Below are 19724 nucleotides of genomic sequence, written 5' to 3' on the forward strand. Positions count from 1 at the left end.
CTCTTGGAAAACCCATCTTATCAGGATTCGTCATGCCTGTAAGCTCTATGACCTCGGCACTATCTATACCACAAATAAAAAACACCTCCTCCATTTGAGTACCTTAATGCCTCTAAAGGGGATTCAATTTGTTTTGGCCTTTTTGCCCACTTTGTTTGCGTTTTCAATGTCCTTATCATTGTCGATGCGTTAATAATGAAATTTATTCATTTGCCATAGCTCACTCAGCCGAGTGGTCAAATATAATTAATTATATTATATAATGTAATTATAGGCGGCGACCAAAATCAGCTGCTTGCTAATCCCAAAAACAGTGTGGAATAAGAAAGATGTTTATAATACAAAATCAACACTTTATACTTCTATAATAAATACAAAATATTTTTCTTTGGTTTTTTTTTTTTATTATTTTTTTTTGGTTGATAGTTAATTTTAAATGTATATAATAGTAAAGCTTTTCGGTGTATATGTGTAATATATGTGTTATATATAAAAGGTTATAGTTTATATTGAAGGAATATTGATCTTTATCGTAAATGGCAGTAACGATCGCCTAACCACGGTGGGCTCCATGATGCTTTCCATGACCATGTTTTCCGTGCTTCTTGCCCTTTTTGTCCTTCTTGCCCTTTTCCTTGCACTTTTCCTGGCACTTTTCCTGGCACTTTTCCTTGTCCTGGACGTTTTCCTTGCGCCTTCCCCCATTTTCCTGACCACGGGACTGCGATCTCTCCTGATTATTCCTCTGGCAGTGGGATCCGGATAGGAAGCGACCCCGACGGCACTCGGCTGGAACTTCAAAGGGAACGGCTGGCGGAGATCCTTCAGTGGGAAGGAAAGAAGGGCTACCGAAGGGATCTTCTTGGGGAAAGGGAAACTCTGCCCTGCGGTGGGGGCCATGATGGGGTCCGAAATGAGGGCCATGATGGGGTCCAGGATGTGGGCCATGATGGGGTCCGAAATGAGGGCCATGATGAGGTCCGAAATGAGGGCCATGATGAGGTCCGAAATGAGGGCCATGATGGGGTCCGAAATGGTGGCCATCATGATGAGGCCCAAAGTGGTGGCCACGGTGTCCTGGTCCCGGATGGGGCCCAAAGTGATGTCCCCGCGGAGGGCCGAAGTGATGCCCATGACCGCGATGACCGCGCCTGTGCCTCCTCTCCACATCGCTATCCGAACTCGAGCTGGAGCTTGAAGAGGAGCTGGATCTGGAAGAGGAGCCCTTGCGCTTCTTGTGTCGCTTCTCATCCTCGGAACTGGAACTAGAACTGGAGCTGGAACTGGAGCTGGAGCTAGAGCTCGATCTGGACTTGGATCTCCTGCCCCGCGACTTCCTTGCGCAGCGCTTCCTCTCACCCGAAGGGGAACCCGAACGGGAGATGGATCGCTCTACTCGACGGTCATGTGGTCGACACGGGTGGCCATGTCCGTATCCGTGTCTCGGTCCGAATCCGAACCCGAATCCGAGATCTCCACGATGGTCGTGCCCAAGTCTAGGCAGCGATCGGCTCCTCCGGCAGGCCGCGGCATTGTCCAGGGCCCACGGCAGGCCCATCCACCGAAAAAACTGTCCCTGATCCTGCCAAGGTCCCAGGCAGGACCTCCGGTCGCAGTCAAAGGAATGGGGTCCAAAGTGGGGTCCGAATTGGGGTCCGAAGTGGGGTCCAAAGTGGGGTGCAAAGTGGGGTGCAAAGTGGGGTCCGAAGTGAGGTCCGTGGTGGTGGTGGGGTCCCAGGTGGTGGTGATGTCCATGATGACGACCATGATGGTGGGGTCCCGGTCCATGACCGTGCTTGTGGCCATGGCCATGCTTGCGACCATGTTTGTGGCCATGCTTGTGGCCAATACCATGACCGTGCCTGCGGCCAAAACCATGGTGTCCATGGGGTCCTCGGCGCCAGGGATTGCGACCCCAGCCGCAGCCGTAGAAGTTGACCTCCTCCTCCTCCTCCGAACTGGAACTCGAACTGGAGGAGCTGGAGCTGGAACTAGAGCTGGAGGAACTGGAGGAGCTGGTGGGCTCCTCTCCTGCCTTCTCACTCTCCTTGGCCTGTTTCTTGGCCAGCTTCTTGGCCTGCTTCTTGGCCTTCTTGGCCTGCTTCTTCTCCTGCTTCTTGGAACTCTTGGAGCCCTGCTCCTGGCCCTGCTCCTGCTCCCGGCACCTGGCCTCCTCCTCGGCGAGCAGGATCATGGCCTGCTCCAGCATGCGCTGCACCTTGGTCACCTTCTTGAGGGCCTTGGAGTACCGCTTGTCAGAGGACCTGGCCGGAATCCTGGCCTCCCGCTCCTTGGAAGCCGGCCACACCTCCTCGAAATCAATGTCGCAGTCGACCAGCTCCTGGGGATCCTGCTCCTGGGGAACCTGCTCCCGATCCTGCTCCTGCAGCTTGGCCAACTCGCTCATCTCGGCTTCTCTCGTGGATTTACCTTCGATGGTGTAAATGCGTTTCGACAGAATACTTTGTTTTGGCTTGGATTGCTTAGTTTGCTTGGCTTGCTTTGTTCGCTTGGATTTTGTTGTTTTTCTGATCGGTGTTCGCTGGGAGGCGCTCTTTCGCAAGGCTGATAGCTTGGAAACTGATGACAACCGCTCGCCGGCCGGCACTTTTTATACGCTCAGGGGCGTCGGCATTTGTCGGCGCCAGCAGAGCGGTAAGGCGGCGAAGAGGAGGGGGCGGTGGGTGGTGGATGGTGGGGCAGCGGCACTTCGCGAGCATTGCGAAATGCGTCGCACACAAAGGGAGAGTCATTTGGATACAGTGGAACTTCACTGGGCCAACACAAATCATGATGGACAGGTATCTCAAGTTTCTTAACGTTCAAAATAAGCCCCAGAATGTAAAATGCTTTTATAAACCAATGTGCATTTAATTGTAGTAACATTTTTACCATATGAAAATGCACTTGATCCTCGCTTCTTATGAAAATACTTCAAAGTTGTATTAAGAAATAACTCACACACAGAATTATTAAATTTAAATTACTAAACATTTTAAAATAACCCAATTCACTTATTAAACGCAAGGTATTTTTTTTAGATGTTGTTTAAACAAAAACAACAAACTTAGGAGTTCTTTTATTATTCTGTTATTTTCTTACATTTCACTTAACAGACATTATGCCTTATTTTTTGGAAGTTCCACAAGGAAAGATCCATTTTCATATGATCTGTGTTTCTCGTATATACAATAAAAAAGTTCACAATGGCTTATGATTAAAAAAAATCACAAAACCTTACATTTTAGTCCGTAATTAAATCTTAATAATTTTTACGTTATTACTTGAATGGAATTTCCTGCCCAATTTAAAGCAATTACTGAAAATCCACGATAAGAAGGCTCTACTGTAGCCGATTGATCTCTCACAAACACCAACGAAACTGGATTTTGTGTTTACAGTTCGCTATCAACTACGTGGACTTAGCGTCGTTCTCTGATTGTCGACCAACAAAAAAACAAAACAGAAAAAAGGCAAACAAAGCTGTTCGGCAGCGGGGAATTTCGTACAAGTTTCGCCATGTGATGAAATAGCCCCAAGCCCCACAAATAAATCGACTGAGTGATCCAAGAAAATGAAATTGAGTTTATGCTGCATTTCACAGGTTTACGAAATTAACAAATTAAATATGGAACAGTCTGGAAATTACAAAATTGCAAGGCTTCCTAGCAAAGTTCACAGCCCACAAGGAACCGAACTCACTTTGCTGGGCATTTAGGAGGAAGGACCAAGGATCATTTATTTTATTATCATCTCAGATGGAAATCCACATAATGCTCCATAATCACTGTCTTAGCGATCACTCATGCACTTTGTTGATCGCATCATCTCTAAACACAACAAATCATTTCTTTTTGAATGAGTCATTTTTAAATTTGTTGGGGAATCACAATAAAATTATTATTTTTTAAGTTTATAGTTTCACTGCACTAACTAGGTTACAGTTTTAACACGAAATAAAACATTTAATGAATCATGCATTTAAGCTAATATGAGTTTTCACTTCTTCAAATCACAACTCAGAAATTTTTGTAGGTTTTGTTTATTTAATATAATCATTTAGTTAAATGGGCAAGAGGCGAAAAAATATATTTCAATTATACAAGACTTTTTCTCTCCCAACACAATGTCCATTGTATTTTAATTTCTTTCACTTAATTTTAAAGGATAACAGGGAGATTTCGGAAGATTTCATTAGAAATCATTTCAGGGGGAGCACTTATTCATAAAATGGGAGTAAGGAGGGTTCATAAACAACATTTCGTGTGAGACTTAAGCACGGTAAAAAAAAGAAAAGTAGACACTTGAGTTTTCATTTTGGCTTTGACTCTATCACACCACAGCTCAACGACTGAGGCCCAAGATCTTTCGGATGGAGAGAAGATCTCTGGAGAACCGGTTCAGGGAAGGGAAATGAATCACATATATGTCTGTATATCATATATCATTTGTATCTTATATAAGGGTTTCGGAGTTCAGGGGTTGGGGGCAAACACAATATCACATGCCAGTAATTTGCATGGCATATACTTTTCAAAGTATATCTATATTGTAATAAGAGAGTGTATCTCTGGCACTGGGCACTGAAATTTTCTTTTCTTGACTTTGCTATTTTCCAAATTTTCTTCTTTGGTTAAGTCTTTTTTTGAACACGTTGCCAAATTGAAACGAAAAAAACGCTCCGAATCGTTCGGCCGATGTCGCCAAATGAAGTCCCACGTTTGCACGAGTCCAAAAGCCCCACGTAAGCTTGATAGTGCCCCCATATGAGAAGTGGGGAGAGAGCGGTATTTCATGAGGTGACTCAAATGCTCAGAAAAGCTAAAAAGCTTAAACGAGAAAGCTGGAGAGCAGCGAATAATGAGCATAAGTCAGACGATAATGAAAGACGATAAAGAGAGAGTAATATCGTATGAAAGACCCTATGATCGTAAGTTTTGTCAAGCTACAGGGTGGGTATTCCAAATTAAAATTTAAATTTCCATTAGAGTGGCATATATACTCATATTTTTTAGCAACAGTTGGCCTGGTTTAGTTTTGAATTGGGGGTATCCTTTTCCTTAATTCCAAATTTTAAGAAAAATTTGTTTGCCACAGAACAATTACAGATTATGACGGCAAAAAGAAAAATATTTTTCGACTCCTTTAGCCATTTTTTCTGAGCCAAGAATAACAATTTAAACAGAAGAATTTCAATGTTCTAGATTTCGCTTTATTTTTAGTTTTAAATTTTACGAATCTCAAAACTTTCGATGGACTGTAGTACTACGAAAACTCAGGACACCTGAAACTCACTTACTTTGTCATCGTCGATCCCCTTTTATGTATCTATTTTATTTCGAATTTTCTTAAAACTATTAATTTCACCACACGACATAGGTTTTTTTAATCAATCTGAAAACAGATAAGTACCATATTGTTTGCTAGATCCCGCAGATGACCTTAAGATTAGGCAGATTTTGGGTGTTACGGCAGTAGCGTTGCCAACCATTCCAGTGCCGAAATCCATCGGATGTCTGGATGCGTTTGGCACAAGTGGCCGATTCCCTAAGATTTTCATCCAGGAGATCTACAGATTGAAGTGCGAGATGATTAACTACATAAATTCAAAGACTTCCTGGAGGACTCTTCTGACCTTCGCACTTGACATTGCAGGTGCCTCCACGCCTTCCCTCCTGACAAAACCTGCTGTTGATCTGGAAAAGGCCGTAGTTGCGGGATCCATTGGGATTCATGGTGATCCTGCTGGACTCTAGGTCGCTCTCGTGCTCCAGCAAACATATCCCTAAAATGGGGAAAAAGTAAATTATAATAAGATCTATTTAGATTTGGTATTGACTTTGTGTATAATAGTTAATAATAATGGTATGATAGCTCCAAAACAATTTCAAAAGAAAGTAACTTGAGCTTAGAAGTGCTTAGAGCTTAGAAGTCCACATTCAATTAGATTTCCCACTCACAATTGGAGAGCAGACTTCGTTCGAAACCGTGCTGATCGAGCAGTTTTCGCGCCAGTTCGCAGCGAAGGAACCGCTTGGCCGAAACCACACCGGATTCGCAGACTAGAAGCCACCCCAATCCCAGCCAGAACCACAATCCGAACAATGGAGCTCTCATCGTGCGACTGGATGGAATCGATGAAGCCGCCGGAGAATAGAGCTTTGAGCGATCGATTCAGCTTCTAGTGCGACGTGACCTTGGCTACCTGCCTCCGGAATGGAATAGGATGGGATGGGGTCAGATGGGAGGGCAGATCGACGAGGCGCGATGGCTGATAAGCTGGGAACGGAAAATGGAAACATCAACATTGAAGGGCTACTCTAAAAATCGTGCCCCAATTATATATTGCGTCTGTATTTATCGATTAAAAATAACTATTATTCCTTGAATCGTTGATTTTATTGTTATTATTTAAAAGTCCTCCATTAATAATAAATTTATCACAAATCTGTTTTCAATTTATAGCCGAAAAGGTTGACCTATCGTATTATTCTACTCTTGTTTTGTATGGTCTATCATAGAAATCAAATTAATAGAAATTCTACACCGATGTTACCTTACTCATACATTACATGTATAAATTACATTACTTTTACTTGCATGATGTATTTTTCACAAAAGTGACTTTCTACGTTACTTTAAGTTTAATTATACTACATATTACTTTGAATTTTCCAAGACTGAGTTTTGAAACGAAACCCATATTCAAATGTGGGGGCACTGTCGCCAATTCAAATTTTCTTGAACAAGATAGGCATTTAAAAATTAAAAATAAATTTGTTTTAAATTTCTTAAAATAACTATTATATTCGGTAATTAAATAAAAATGTATTGTGTAATTTTAAAGTCCGATCTTAAGGTGTTTTACATAATCACCAATTCTCAACCTTGCTTCCAAACTAGCTCAAGAAAAACATCCTTTTGGCAAAAATCGAAAAACTGTTTGCATTCTCAAATTGTTTCTCTCTTTAATATACATGGTTAGTTATCATAATTTAATCAATAGTTAAGCCTAGGTCATAAGATAAACCGTGTTTTATAATTATGTCTTGCTATTGTATAAATCCCTCTTGTTACCATTTCCTTCGCTATATAGGTTCAAAATATTTACTCCTCGGCTGAAATTGTAAATATCTAAGTGGGCGGTATGTATATGGGCCCGTAATATAGTGTGTATATATGTATAGTAGGTGTATATAAGTTAAGTTACTGCAAAGTTAAATTTATTGGCAGAAGCGAGCAATTGGTTGTATTTATTTCATTCGTATTCGTTATAACTTATGAACATCAGCAAATAGTTTCTTGGTTTTTCCTCTCGTTTTTCCTTCGTACTTTTTTCTTGCTTAGATATCCATTCTGTGGCCATTTTCTGGGTTTTCCCCTGTTTTACTTAAGTTTATGGTGTGTGGTTTAAGTAACGTTCTGTCATAGTTCTGGACAATGTTGGAACCAAGCGAACTTACAACTAATAAACATAATAATTCCCTTTAGTGTCTTTCCACATGCTACTAAAAAAATATAAAGAAAAACAATAAAAGAAAATCCGAACTCCTGAGAACTACAATTTAAAAATGAGTGCGTGCGTGTCTTCCTCCTTTTTGTTAACTAAAGCTTGTCCCAAAAAAAACCAAATTGAACAATGAATTTTTAGTAGGAGAAACCAAATGCATTTGGCTTGAGTGAGTATCTGCCTTCTCTGTCTACGCAACTCTGTTTGTCTCTTTCTCCGTCTTCAGTCCAGCTTGTATTTCCTCTACTTCGTTGTTTCCAACGGAAATGCAGTTTTAAACAAATTAATAATAAATCATAGTTGGTTGGGCTTTTGGGAAGGGGAGAGAACTTATAACGAAACCCAGCGAAAAAAAATTAAAGTAATTAAATGTGTATGTATAGAATGTGGTCCTAAGCTAGTTAATGGAACGATAGCTGCTCCTCATCTGTGCTCCCCTTCCCGGCTAGACTCCCGCGACATGATCTTCTTTCTTTCTGATTCTCGTCCTTTTCAAGGATCTTATCCCTAGTAGATACGCTCGTAGAAGAGCAGATAGGCCTGGGCCTTCAGCGCCGTGTCCTCGCTGACCTCCTGGACACGCGAGTCGGACACGTAATACCATTTGCCGGGCGGCGCCTGCACGTGGGCGGCCTCTTCCTGGAGCGTCAGCTGCTCCTCGAGGGGCGTGGCCAGGGAATTGCCTTCGTCGGAGGTGGACGAGTTGCTGCTGGAGTTGGTGAAGTCGTCGCTATCGTCCATCGCATGTATGTGCATCTCGCGCGCCTTCTCCTTGGCCAGCAGTTCCTCCAGTTTCTTGAGTTGGTCATCGTCCTGGTCCAGTTCCGCCTTGCTGCCGTGCGGCAGGAACTTCCAGCGCTTGTCGTCCGGCGTCACCTTGGGCCGCACCTTCACGTACGCCGTGTAGTGGCCACCGTACATTCCGCCGGAGTGCTCCACCACGCCGTAGAGAGCGTACAGAAGCTTCTTCTGCTTGCGGTCGATGTTCGGCAGGTTCTTCACCTTGGAGCCGCAGAAGGCGGCGATGTCCAGCAGATTGGGATAGCTCACCGGTCGCGTCAGCTTACGGAAGATGCAGCGCGGCCCCAGCTGGAAGCGCTTTAGGTGCAGGATAAGCACCGCCGGCGGACTGGAGACCAGCAGCTGCTTGGTGGCATTGGTGTTCACCGACTTGGCCTTCGGGTCGCTGCCGTTGATTCTCAGCGTGCAGCTGTCGCATCCCACCTTGTTCTGGCCCGTCATTAGCTCCACGGCCGTAAAGTTGTTCATGCAGGACTGCACGGAGCACTCGCCATCCTCGCATTGGTAGCGCGGTGCTATCGTGGTGCTCCAGTCCGAGTAGCTCTGCGTGCGCACCCGCTTCGCACGGGCCTGGGCTTGGGCCAAGGCCATAGCCTGAGTCTGGGTTTCCACTTGGGTCTGGTGCGGGGTATTCTCCTGCTGCGCGGTCGCCTGCGCTGCTCCACCCTCCGCTGCAGCTCCATTGAGTCCGCTCTGCTCGGCTCCCACCGATATCTGCCGTATCAGGGAGGCGCCCTTCTCGGAGAGCCCTGCACTGACCAGGCTCGCGGGCGCAGAGGTTTCTTCCAGGGCGCCCGAAGATCCGGACGAGCCGGATCCGGAGCGCGAATTGTTATTGCCTGTAGAATTGGTGTCGTTGGTGGCATTGGTGCTCGTGCTGCTGTTGGTTGCAGTGGGTGCCGGACTAGTGGCGATCCCCGAGTCTGGAAACGATGGAAACGAAAGTGGATTAGTCAATATTCAATAATCTAAAATACCTATGGCTTTTTCCAAATCAGCTCCAAAAATTCTTAATTATTAGGTTACCACTTATGGTTAAAATAGGCACAATACATTCGATTGCGTAAAATATAAAATATATTTTTATATTGTTGCGTTTATTTAAATATTCGCAAATCTATACAAAAGTAGTTCATAATGTATGTATGTATAAGGAAATCTCTTGATTGACTGATACGGATAGCTTTGTGAAATAAGTGTGCACTAATGCAAAATATTGACTCTGCTTTGTTAGTAAGCTAGATTATTTGCACATTTGAATATACTTTGAAGGTCACATTTGTTTAATACAAAACTTGTAAATGAATAAAAACAAAACCAGCCAAAAAAACTAAGAGTGGTATTTAGAAACTCAAGCTCAACTCAACTCATAGCTCTTGAAATACAGTAGTAACTTAGTTAGGCTGTCCCACTCACCATTCTCGTCCTCCTCCAGAGAGTCCTTGTCCATGTGCTCCGGCGTGTCGTCGCGCTTCTCGCCCAGCGGCTGGGCATTGCCGTTGCTGTCCGTGTAAAACTTGGCCGCAGCTCCCGAGGATGCGGAGGTGCTCGACGCATTATTAGCCGACGGCGGGGCGGTGTCCTCCACCAGATTGTCCTCGACATCGGCGTCGGAGTGTTCCGAGGTGGTCACGCTGGACGAGGTGGTGTCCTCGGTCTGGTCTTTGGGCTGGTCGGAGCCATCGATGGCCTGCCCATCGCCAGATGCGCCTAAGGAGGCCAGTGCAGCGTCCGATTCCCCTGACTGGACGAAACCATTCCCATTTCCACCGCTGTTTCCGTTCAGCTTGAGGCTCAACTTCTGGGCCTGCTTGTGGCGCTGATGCTTGGCCGCCCGCTTCGCCTTGCGCTCCCGCTCCTTCTCCTTCTTTACCTGCGACTTGGAGGGGCCCAGGGAGCCCTCCTGATCGGCGTGCAGGAAGAAGGACGAAGAGGCCGTGAAGTTGACGCTGCCCTCCGTGAACTTGGTGTTGATCGCCGGCTGACTGGTGGTCTGAGTGGAACTGACGCTGGAGCTGCTGGCCACCAAGGAGAGATCCGGACTCGGTTTCCGACGCTGCGGCGGTTGTGGCTTCTCCACGGCCACGGGCAGCGACATGTCCAGGAAGTACTCATGCCGCGAGGACACGCTGTGGCAGTCCTGGCAAGTCAGCGTGGACACGAGAAAGCCGCGGAAGACCTGCTCCGGGCGCAGGATGCGGTCGCCGGCCTGGTTGCCGTAGATTTTGCACTTCTGCCGCATCTCTTCCGACACACTGTTGATGTCCTGGTCCTTGTAGCCAAGGTTTTGCAGGATGACACGCTGGTAGCGCTTCAGATCCTCGTTCCGCACGCTCTCCAGGAGCTGGCGCAATAGCTCGTGGGCATCGTGCTGGTCGCCGCCCGTGAACTGCGGACACTTAATGCACAGCTTTTCGAAGAGCTTGCTGGGCGTAAACACACTGCCGCCCGCCTGGAGCTCCTCGAGGGCATTGGCCAGAGCGGCGGTGAGTCCGCCCCAGGAGGAGAGGGTGCCCTTGATCATGGGCATCTCGATGTCGCCCTTGTCCTTTAGCTTGAACGTTCCTCCGGGCAAAACGAATCTGTGGGTGAGAATAAGTAAGATCTCGTTATGAAGTCTTCAAATAGAGTGAAAGAGGCCAACTTACTCCTCTCCCGGCTCCGCAAGTTCTTTTAGCACGCTGAGTAGGAAGGGCGTCTGGGCGAGGCACTGCATCACCGCATTGAAGAAGCAAGTGTTGCCCAGGTTGGTCAGTCCCCGCACCCTGGGCAGTCGGTCCAGTTCGTTGCGCGGCGTCTCCAGGGTGAGGAGTCGCCTGCTCACACCGTTGCCATTGGCGGTGGTGGTTGCGGGGGCGTTGGCCTGGCCAATCCTCTTGGCCATTCCGGGTACACTGGTCAGCGAACCGGCGGCCGAATGTCCTGAGCTGAGCGGCGGCGGTGGCATCGGAATGGCCACCTGGCTGCTCTGGGTTCCTCCGCCCGCGCCAACCGCCGCGGATCCCGCTCCGCCTCCGCCGGCGTCGTCAAAGAATCCGCCCGTCATGGGCACCATGGGCGTGAGGTGCTCCAGCGTGGACTTGATCTTCTGCTCGATGTAGCTGATGGTGGGCGGACTGGGCGTGGCGGTGTTCGTGGGTGGCTTCTGGGCCAGCCGCTTGACCAACTCTACGCACTCGAGCAGGTTCTTGCGCAGATTGCAGCAGATCTTCATGTCGCACTCGTAGCACCAGATGTCGAAGGAACGCGTATTCATGGCTAGCGCATGCGAATCCGAGTGGGGTGTCTGCGGAAGGTGGGGATATAATTACTACGTAGGGATTGAAGTCACTGAAATGTTTTTCAATGAGAATGTTCGCAATAATATTTAATTAGCATTATCTATAGAACTTCTTTGTTTCAAACGCTATATAATTTATAACGTAATAAGTAGTAATGTTACTAGAGCTTTGCATTTCCTTCAAGTGTTTCGTTAAATCATATACATAATGTATAGACTTTGAAGGATATACATGTAGTCAAAATTCAAAAGATAATACGATTAGATATTCAATAAATGTAGTTTCATATGAGATTTTGAGGAACTTATTCTGGCTAAATCTAAGAAGCTTGTTTTGGCGTTTCAATTCGAAGTGAAACAAAGAAGTGAGCATTCGCCTTTGATTCTAATTAAACTGCATTTACAAAGCGAATTAAGAAACACTGTCCGTAAATTCAGATGAATTCACTTTCAGCGGAACAGAAAGGGACTCCTAGATGTGATAAATGGGTCACAGATTGCCCATAATTTGATGCGCAAGACATGACAAATGGAATTGCTTGAACATGCAAAACAGGGGAGGCTAGTATATGTAGGTATAAATCAAAGGGATCAATTGAGGTATGCTGGATATAGTATTGCTGTATTGCATGAACTTCTGTCGCTGTGAGATCCCCTGCCCACCTGATAGTGATCCAGGGCGTGCTTGTGCCTGGCCCTTCCGCACAGCTGGCTGCCGCACTTGAGGCACAGCCACAGTGTGCTGTCGAATTCGAAGTCTCCCGGATCTCCGCCAGAACCGGATCCGGCTGCTCCATCTGCCCCTGCTGTCTTGCCCAACTTCTGGCACTGGGAGCACTCGTACAGGAGACCCGTCGGTTTGAGGAGACGTCGGAGTCGGGCCGCGTCCACCGCCTTCTTAATATGCTGGCAACTGGTGGAGGTGGGCGTGGCGCCATCCGCTTGGCCGGCGGACCCAAGTGGGTTCCTGTGGTGAAGCTCCTCATCGCCGGAGTCCGTGGAGCTCTCGTGGTCGTGGCTGTCCGCCTGACGCTTCTTCACCATGGCGAGCAGCTGCTTGGCCTTGGCCTCCTTGTGGGCGCGCTCTGTGAAGGAATGGAGAAGGGGGCGGGATTAGATGGAGGACGGCGGAGGTTATATTGGCGGGTCTGCTTGCTTTCGAAGTAGGCAATCAGGCTGGATATGTGGGAGCGGGATCGGGACTGCCACATCGTTGTGCTTTCGAACCGGATTCGGGTTCGGATTGACTGACCTTATTCGCCTTGTTTGCTTTGTTGTCTTTCGTCACGTTTGGGTTTTTGGCCCAGGATTTGAGGTTAAGTTCATCGCCCCGCTGTTGGCCATCGATATTGCACGCCCCGCGCTCCCCCGATCCACCCCGAACATATATCCATGCCCAGTCCCGTGTGCGTAACCCCCATTTCGGGCGATTTCTGGGAAATCCAAAGGACTCGACTCAAAACACCCACACACTCACGCACGCACACACAGCTGCCTTTTGTTTTCAGCGAATTCTCGCGTTATCGGGAATTGGCGACATTACCTGGAATTCACTCGCTGCGAAACACGCTTTTATGTATTATATTTATATTTTATATATTTACGCACGCATCAGCTGCTAAAAAACGCAAGTTTCAAAATTTTTATGTTCTATAAAGTAGAGGTGGAGAAACATCGATGATAACATCGATATCAGCAACGTTTTTAAAACATCGGTACTATCGATATATGGCACGGCGTCATCGATGGTCTTCCATCTCTACCAAAGCTCACTGCGGAGTAAGTCCCCGCTTTCTGCGGAGTAATTCCCCGCTATTTGCGGAGTAAGTCCCCGCTATCTGCGCAGTTAAAGTATGACCGTTATGCAGTCCTGGCAAAATCTCAGCATTTTGTGGCAGAAACTGAAGCGCGCAGAGCTCGGACTTCAAAATTGAGTTATATAAATGATAACCCATGGATAAAAGTATAGCTAAGGTCAATTTCTTTCACCATGTCTATTTTCTCTTAATTTGATTGGAGGACCCACATTTAAGCTAATGTTATGTTAAAACAAATTCATTTTAGTTTCACAAAATATATAACTCAAATGTATGTTTTGACTTGCACTTATTACTTTAATTTTTTGCAACCATATATTCGTTCATAAAAAAATGTATAATTAAGGACCTACTCAGAATGGTAAACAACTTAAGACCAATTTCGAACTATTTTTAGCTAATTAAGTTCCAAACGAACTAAATAATGCTGATACTTAAATGTTTCCCGTTCATCTTGGATTCAATGATCGGAGGAGGAGTACGATCATTGAATCAAAGATAAGCAGGAAACTCGCATACATTAATGTGTGTACAAAGGTATTCGATCCGACCTTCCCGAATTCCCCATCTTCCCTTCTCCCCCCGATTTCCCTAGGGCGTTTCCCAAAGCGCTGGCACAGAAATACAACAAAAAAGGTCCACTCGACCGACTTAATTCAGCAATCAAAGACGACGCAAAAATAGCGCGAACGGTATATGAAAGAAACTTGAAAGTAAAAACCCTATCATAAAGGAAACTTCCAGACATAAAGTCCCTATAATTACCAACACCCCGAACGTTGTAAATGCATCAAAATTGAACCGCCCCTCGGGCAATATTTCATGAAAACACGGCGAAGGCAAAAGAAAAAAAAGAGAAAAATAGGAGGGAAGGAGGAGGAGAAGATGGAGGAGGAAAAGATGGAAGAGGAAAAGATGGAGGAGGAGAAGGAGGACAGATCAGGAGCTGAAGGGGACGAATAGGCAACAAAACGTGCATTCAATTTTGGATCCGATCTTGATCCTAACAGATTCAGGTTTGCCCATTTTTAAAAGTGAAATACATTTTTAAAATACATACATATTTTGTTATTTATCCAGTGGTTCATGTTTAAATTAGGTATGAAACCTACTAAAAATACATGATTCATATTCCTTATGTTTGCGCATTTTAAATATACAAAATAAGTCCACTCAAAACTGATTAAACATTTTTGATATTAGCTTATCACCAATTTGTTTTTATTATGTCTCTTTTCCTTAAACTTTATATTTTTAAGTGCGCGCAGTACCGGCAATATTTAAACCAATTTTCCTTAATTGAGTTGTGGCATAGAAATTTCATTCATATTTTTGGAATTTTAGCTGGGCAAAAATGTTGTACCTTAATTTGTAGTCTATCAACGCTTCAATGTACAAATAGAGCTGACTTTGTCGCTATATCTCCCTTTTCCTCTGGTATTTCCCCTATATTTCTGCCCCTTCCAGCGATGAGTCGAAAACACAGGAACTGTGCGCATTAGGCCTCATAATGCATAATAACACCACAGATAATTTTGCACAAAAAAGAGAAAAGGAAAAAACCGCATTGGACACGGCAAGCAAAAGAGGATGTAGGGCTCCAGGGAGTCGGAGGCAAAGTCTCGTTCCATTTTACTCTCCTTGAAAAACTCTACACGAAAAAAAATTGTAGCACTGCTTTCCAGTTTATTTCAGAACGTTACCAAATAAAGGTACCATTATTCATCGACTAAGTCTCCATTATAAAATCATGGGGATGTATTTTCTTTCAAGTTTCTTTCTTAGCACTGTAAATTTTGAAATTTAAAATATGAAAAAGGAGAAATCATTTTAATTGTGTTCTGTGTACTTCTTTTTGCTTTCCGCCCCTCAGATTGCCTTTACAAATTTGCTGTAATGAATATTTCGCAGAAGACGTAAAATGATTCCCGGTTGGCTGCCGTTTTGCTCCCGCTCCATGTGGTTCTGCTCCTCCTGGCTCTTCCCCCCCCCACACACTCCCTTTTTTCCAGGGGATCTTGATCCCGGATCACCCTCCCCTTCCCCATTCACCATGCCACGTTCCTGTATTCAACCCGCAGCTTATAATCTCCTTTATGATGATGGGTCGCATGCAAAGCGAGGCTTAGCTTTCGATTTTTGTATTTTGTTCTCTATTCGGCTGAGGGGGTTATTTTTTAGGACCTGTGTCGAATAAATTCAAAGCTCCACTTAGCTGGAAAGAGAGCTCAAGAACTAGGAGATCGGCGAACTTGAGTCATCATGTGCGGAAGAAAATGTTGAGTCATAAACGCAGGAATCTTAAAAATACAACAACTTGAAGTGCAATATTAAAATATCTAGAAGTGTCTCGGTTGAGATGCCCTTTCACAAGGCATCGAAAACTTTAAAATAACTAACATGAAAATGGGTCAAAAATTTAAAGAACGCTAAATTGAAAATTTTGAATGCAGATTTTTAGAGAATCGAATCACAAGTCTTTAGAGGTATGCCACTTTGGAATCGGATTAAATTTGGTAAAGTAATGGTCTGCTGAAATTAAATTTTAGATCACATTTCACAACTTTTGAGTGAATTTATAATAATAAAAATGTAACTATTAGCCACAAGCTATTTTTAACTGGAATCTAGTGTATCCTATCAATAAGAATTTTCTTTTTGATCTCAAAACTGTATTTACCAGTCGATGACCGCAATTTGCATTACCAAAACAGAGAATGAGAAATAAATTATTTATTCAATGATTGTCTGTTTGGTGTGTGTTCCCATTTTTTCATGTTTTTTTTTTAGCAAATTGCATCATAAATTTCGAGGACTCGTCCTCCGACGAATGCTGCCCGCTGTGGCGCCTCGAGGATTGCGTGTATTTAAATCATTTTTCTCCCTGCAGCTTCTGTTTCTGGCCCTTGGTTGCCTTTCATTGTCTTGCCGGTCTTCCTGGGAATCCCGAGTCCCGAGTCATTAGGTGCATTTCCCTCCACATGCGCGAATGCCACAGATGGTTCTGCTTTTTTCTTTCCCGTCCGAGCGGGTTAGTTCAAATGGCCTTATCACCCGAAACCGGCCGTCGCTCTGTTATCATTTAATGAACGCCCCAGCTTCCATTCCCCGTTCTTATCTTAAGTAAAAGGAAGACCACTCTTCCACAATTTCGGCACTGAAAAAAATGACGTTCTTAAACAGTGAACAAAAAGAGGGGTATTTGTAATATTTAGTATACGGTATATATATTCTTGTTCAGAATATATAGCCGAGTTGATCTATGTATTATATGTATATATTATATATATTGACACCGCACTTGAAAACTTATTTGGTCAATATCTATCGACACACAAACATTGAATGTTAATACAAATTAGATTGTTTTCTATATTTAAATAAGGGATACCTGGAACTATTTGATATAACAAATCATTTTTCCACAGTGTACCTCAACGGCGACTTCAACTGCAGCGCAATGTTAATATAGCAATAATCGTGGATCCATCTACTAATTAATTGACTCTTTGTGTTCGCTTTATTTTATTTTTAAGCGCTTACTCGCTCTCGTTTGCCACCATCTCAGAGCCCTGGACGTCGGGCCAGATATCGAGATAGATAGTCAGTCGATCCGACCAACTGGCCAACTTGCCATCCGGCAATCCGGCATCCAGCCATCCAGCAATCCAGTCATCCAGCAATCCAACCAGCCGCGCATCTCATCTCTCGCGGCGCTTTCATTTCATTAAAAGCCTGTTTCAATTTTCTGCATTTTAGTGCCTGATGCACTTTGGCATCTCGAGGTGAGGCCATCCACTCAGCCGTATTTTTTTCTGCTTCGCTTTTTTTTTTTTTTTTTTTTTTGATTTTTCCTATGGTTCTGGACCGCCTTCCTTTTGGCTTTTGGCTTTAGCCCCGGCTTTGTGGTCTGGCAACATATATTTGCACTTTGTCTGGCCCATGAGCTCTGCCTTTTCGAATTCTCGTTTTTTGTATTTCCCCTGCTCATCCTCGCTCGATCTGCAATCTTCAATGCCCAAAGACTTCAGCCGTATCGGGGCTTTTAACCCATGGGGACTTAACAGAGGGCTAGTAAAAAGTAAAAATGAAATACAAAATTAGTCCCTGTACTCACATGAAAAGTGGCTAAAAAAGTAAGTATTTTATTGGGACATCTAATATTTTTCTGAATGTTGCTTATGTGGTGCTAAAAGTAGATATAGTTAAGTACATTATTCTTGTATAATAAAATTATATATATTAATTTTATTATATTTTTAATTTTAAAATAACTTAAAATATTTTGTTTGATCCCAAACAATTTGTTTTCACAAATTTCCAATTTGGGTAAAGCTTTATTATTATTATTATTGGGATATCTAATATTATTTGAACGTTGCTTATTATTATTAAGATTATATATAATTATATTAAGTTATTTGTAATTTTAAAATTAATTACATTTTTGGTTTCACCATCTTCCCATTTGCATTTGGGGTTTTTTCGAGACAATGTCTTGACAATGGGTTAATATGGGCACCGAGTGTGTTGATAATTTTGACATTTAGTCCCTTATCTGAAGTTCATTTCTGTTGAAAATGGAAATTCTGGGGGACCCTCTGGATCTTTGTGGGGTCGCTAAATTAGCACCTACACAGGGCCGGAGAAAATCGAAGGAGGGGATTTCCTTTGCCCCTTTCCGAGGTTCTTTATTTCTTGGCGGGCAACTTTATTAGCACCCCGGCGAGGCTTTCATCTTTGGCCGACGCCGCCTTATCGCTCGCCCCGTCCCTGTCTAGCGGCCTGTTGCCCCCTCTCTCTCTTTCCCCTTCTTCCGCCAGGATATGGCAAATTATTTTTGGCGCGCCCTTCCCTCCGCACATTCCGCATGTAGTCGCCATGTAGTTCCCATATTCCATATTCCATATTCCATATAGACGAATGTCTACAAAGGAAATCATATGCTGACGAGTGGTTCGCGAGCCTTTATCATTTTTATTTGCCTTTTTTTTCCCATTTCGCATTTCGAATTGCTGAGTTTTTATAGGGTTTTATTGTCTGCCAGGGGTTTATTGTTGTTTTGGGTTCGTCTCTTACCTGGATAAGCGCCGGTCCGCTCTGCTCCTTCGCATCCCGTATCGGTTTCCCATGGATGAATCCGGACCTATATCTCCTTTAAGTGGCCCTATCGAATGGCCGCGCAGTACCAAGGCAATTACGTTCGCTAGACATAATTAAAGCTCCATTTAATTTAATTTTTATTTTATTTAATATCGTATTGTGTGAAGTATAAAGTGGGTGCCTTGGTATACCTTAATTCCCGGCTCGTATGTACTCATCACATTGTTGTCGCCACTTTCGAATGGGAGATTTATGTGGCTGGTGAAACTGAAGAAGCAGGATAATCCCATGTAACTCTTTGGTAGGCAGTGCAGGCCTTACCCCCATTTTGCGGCCCCTTCCCTCGATTTTGGAGTAACTTTAGATTCCTTTAGTCTGAGCCGCGGTAATTCACACGGTGTCCCCAACGAATGATTCTCGGCATTGTAATTATCGCATTATTCCTATGGCTTCTGCCAGAGAAACAAAATAAGCAAGAAAAGAATTGGCCAAGAGGAGTCCCGCTGGGAGTCGTCGGGCGGATTGAATTGCAGGCGGGCGCCAAATCCACTGACCCGCCAGCCGCCCCCTTTTCCCTGTATTTTCCCCCACGGAGAAAAACCAGTGTGTAATTACAATATGTGAATTGGGTATTGGCAAAGAAAATTGAAATACCTTTATTGTAAATTTGAATTTTATTTAATCACATAAATTGGATATAATCATGGCTTACATAATACAATGGTTGTCATATATAAATTGTCATTTAGGAATAAATTGATTCTATTGAATAAACTATTTTAATATGTCATGTTAAAATATATAAAAATGTCATGGTGAATATAACACAGTACTAGCACAATTTCTGTATCAAATTTTTTCTCTGTACTACCTTTCCCCCCACTTGAATTTCCCCCCCATCCTTCCTACCTTGAATATCCGTGAGCTGGGCGACCGAGAAGATAAATAAAATAAATATTGACGCGCGTCCAATTCGCAAGAGCAAAAAGCAAGAGCAAAAGGCGAAAAGCAAAAAGCAAAAAGCAAACAGCAAACAGCAGAAAGGAGAAGCAAAACGGGGGAAGAGCAGAGCAAACATCGTGACTTGGAGCGGCGGCAAAACATCAAGCATACTGAATAAAGTACTCAAAACGTATTTAAAAGTACTAAACACAAGTACCAGAGATTAATAAGCGCTTTTGAACTCGGCCGACCAGAAAACTAGTTGCTGGCA

The 19724-nt window shown here is 44.1% G+C and overlaps 3 protein-coding genes across 3 annotated transcripts; all 3 read right to left on the minus strand.

The window, feature by feature from the left end:
* Window positions 1-381: 381 nt before the first annotated feature.
* LOC108046984 (hornerin) lies at window positions 382-4707 on the minus strand. Its single transcript, XM_017126990.2, has one exon. It carries the CDS (start codon window positions 2405-2407, stop codon window positions 554-556), a length of 1854 nt encoding a protein of 617 aa, XP_016982479.1. The 5' UTR covers window positions 2408-4707; the 3' UTR covers window positions 382-553.
* A 606-nt stretch (window positions 4708-5313) lies between these two features.
* On the minus strand, window positions 5314-6212 carry LOC108046967 (lysozyme). The gene is made up of 3 exons (XM_017126966.2): window positions 5961-6212; window positions 5636-5785; window positions 5314-5569 (listed from the first exon to the last, which is right to left on the minus strand). Exons 1-3 carry the CDS (start codon window positions 6115-6117, stop codon window positions 5424-5426), a joined length of 453 nt encoding a protein of 150 aa, XP_016982455.1. The 5' UTR covers window positions 6118-6212; the 3' UTR covers window positions 5314-5423.
* A 989-nt stretch (window positions 6213-7201) lies between these two features.
* LOC108046966 (ubiquitin carboxyl-terminal hydrolase 45) lies at window positions 7202-13259 on the minus strand. Its single transcript, XM_017126965.2, has 5 exons — window positions 13135-13259; window positions 12255-12676; window positions 10960-11597; window positions 9728-10893; window positions 7202-9234 (listed from the first exon to the last, which is right to left on the minus strand). Exons 2-5 carry the CDS (start codon window positions 12633-12635, stop codon window positions 8018-8020), a joined length of 3402 nt encoding a protein of 1133 aa, XP_016982454.1. The 5' UTR covers window positions 12636-12676; window positions 13135-13259; the 3' UTR covers window positions 7202-8017.
* Window positions 13260-19724: the final 6465 nt, after the last annotated feature.

Source organism: Drosophila rhopaloa, unplaced genomic scaffold (genome assembly GCF_018152115.1).
Source record: "Drosophila rhopaloa isolate 14029-0021.01 unplaced genomic scaffold, ASM1815211v1 contig_3, whole genome shotgun sequence".
NCBI lineage: Eukaryota > Metazoa > Arthropoda > Insecta > Diptera > Drosophilidae > Drosophila > Drosophila rhopaloa.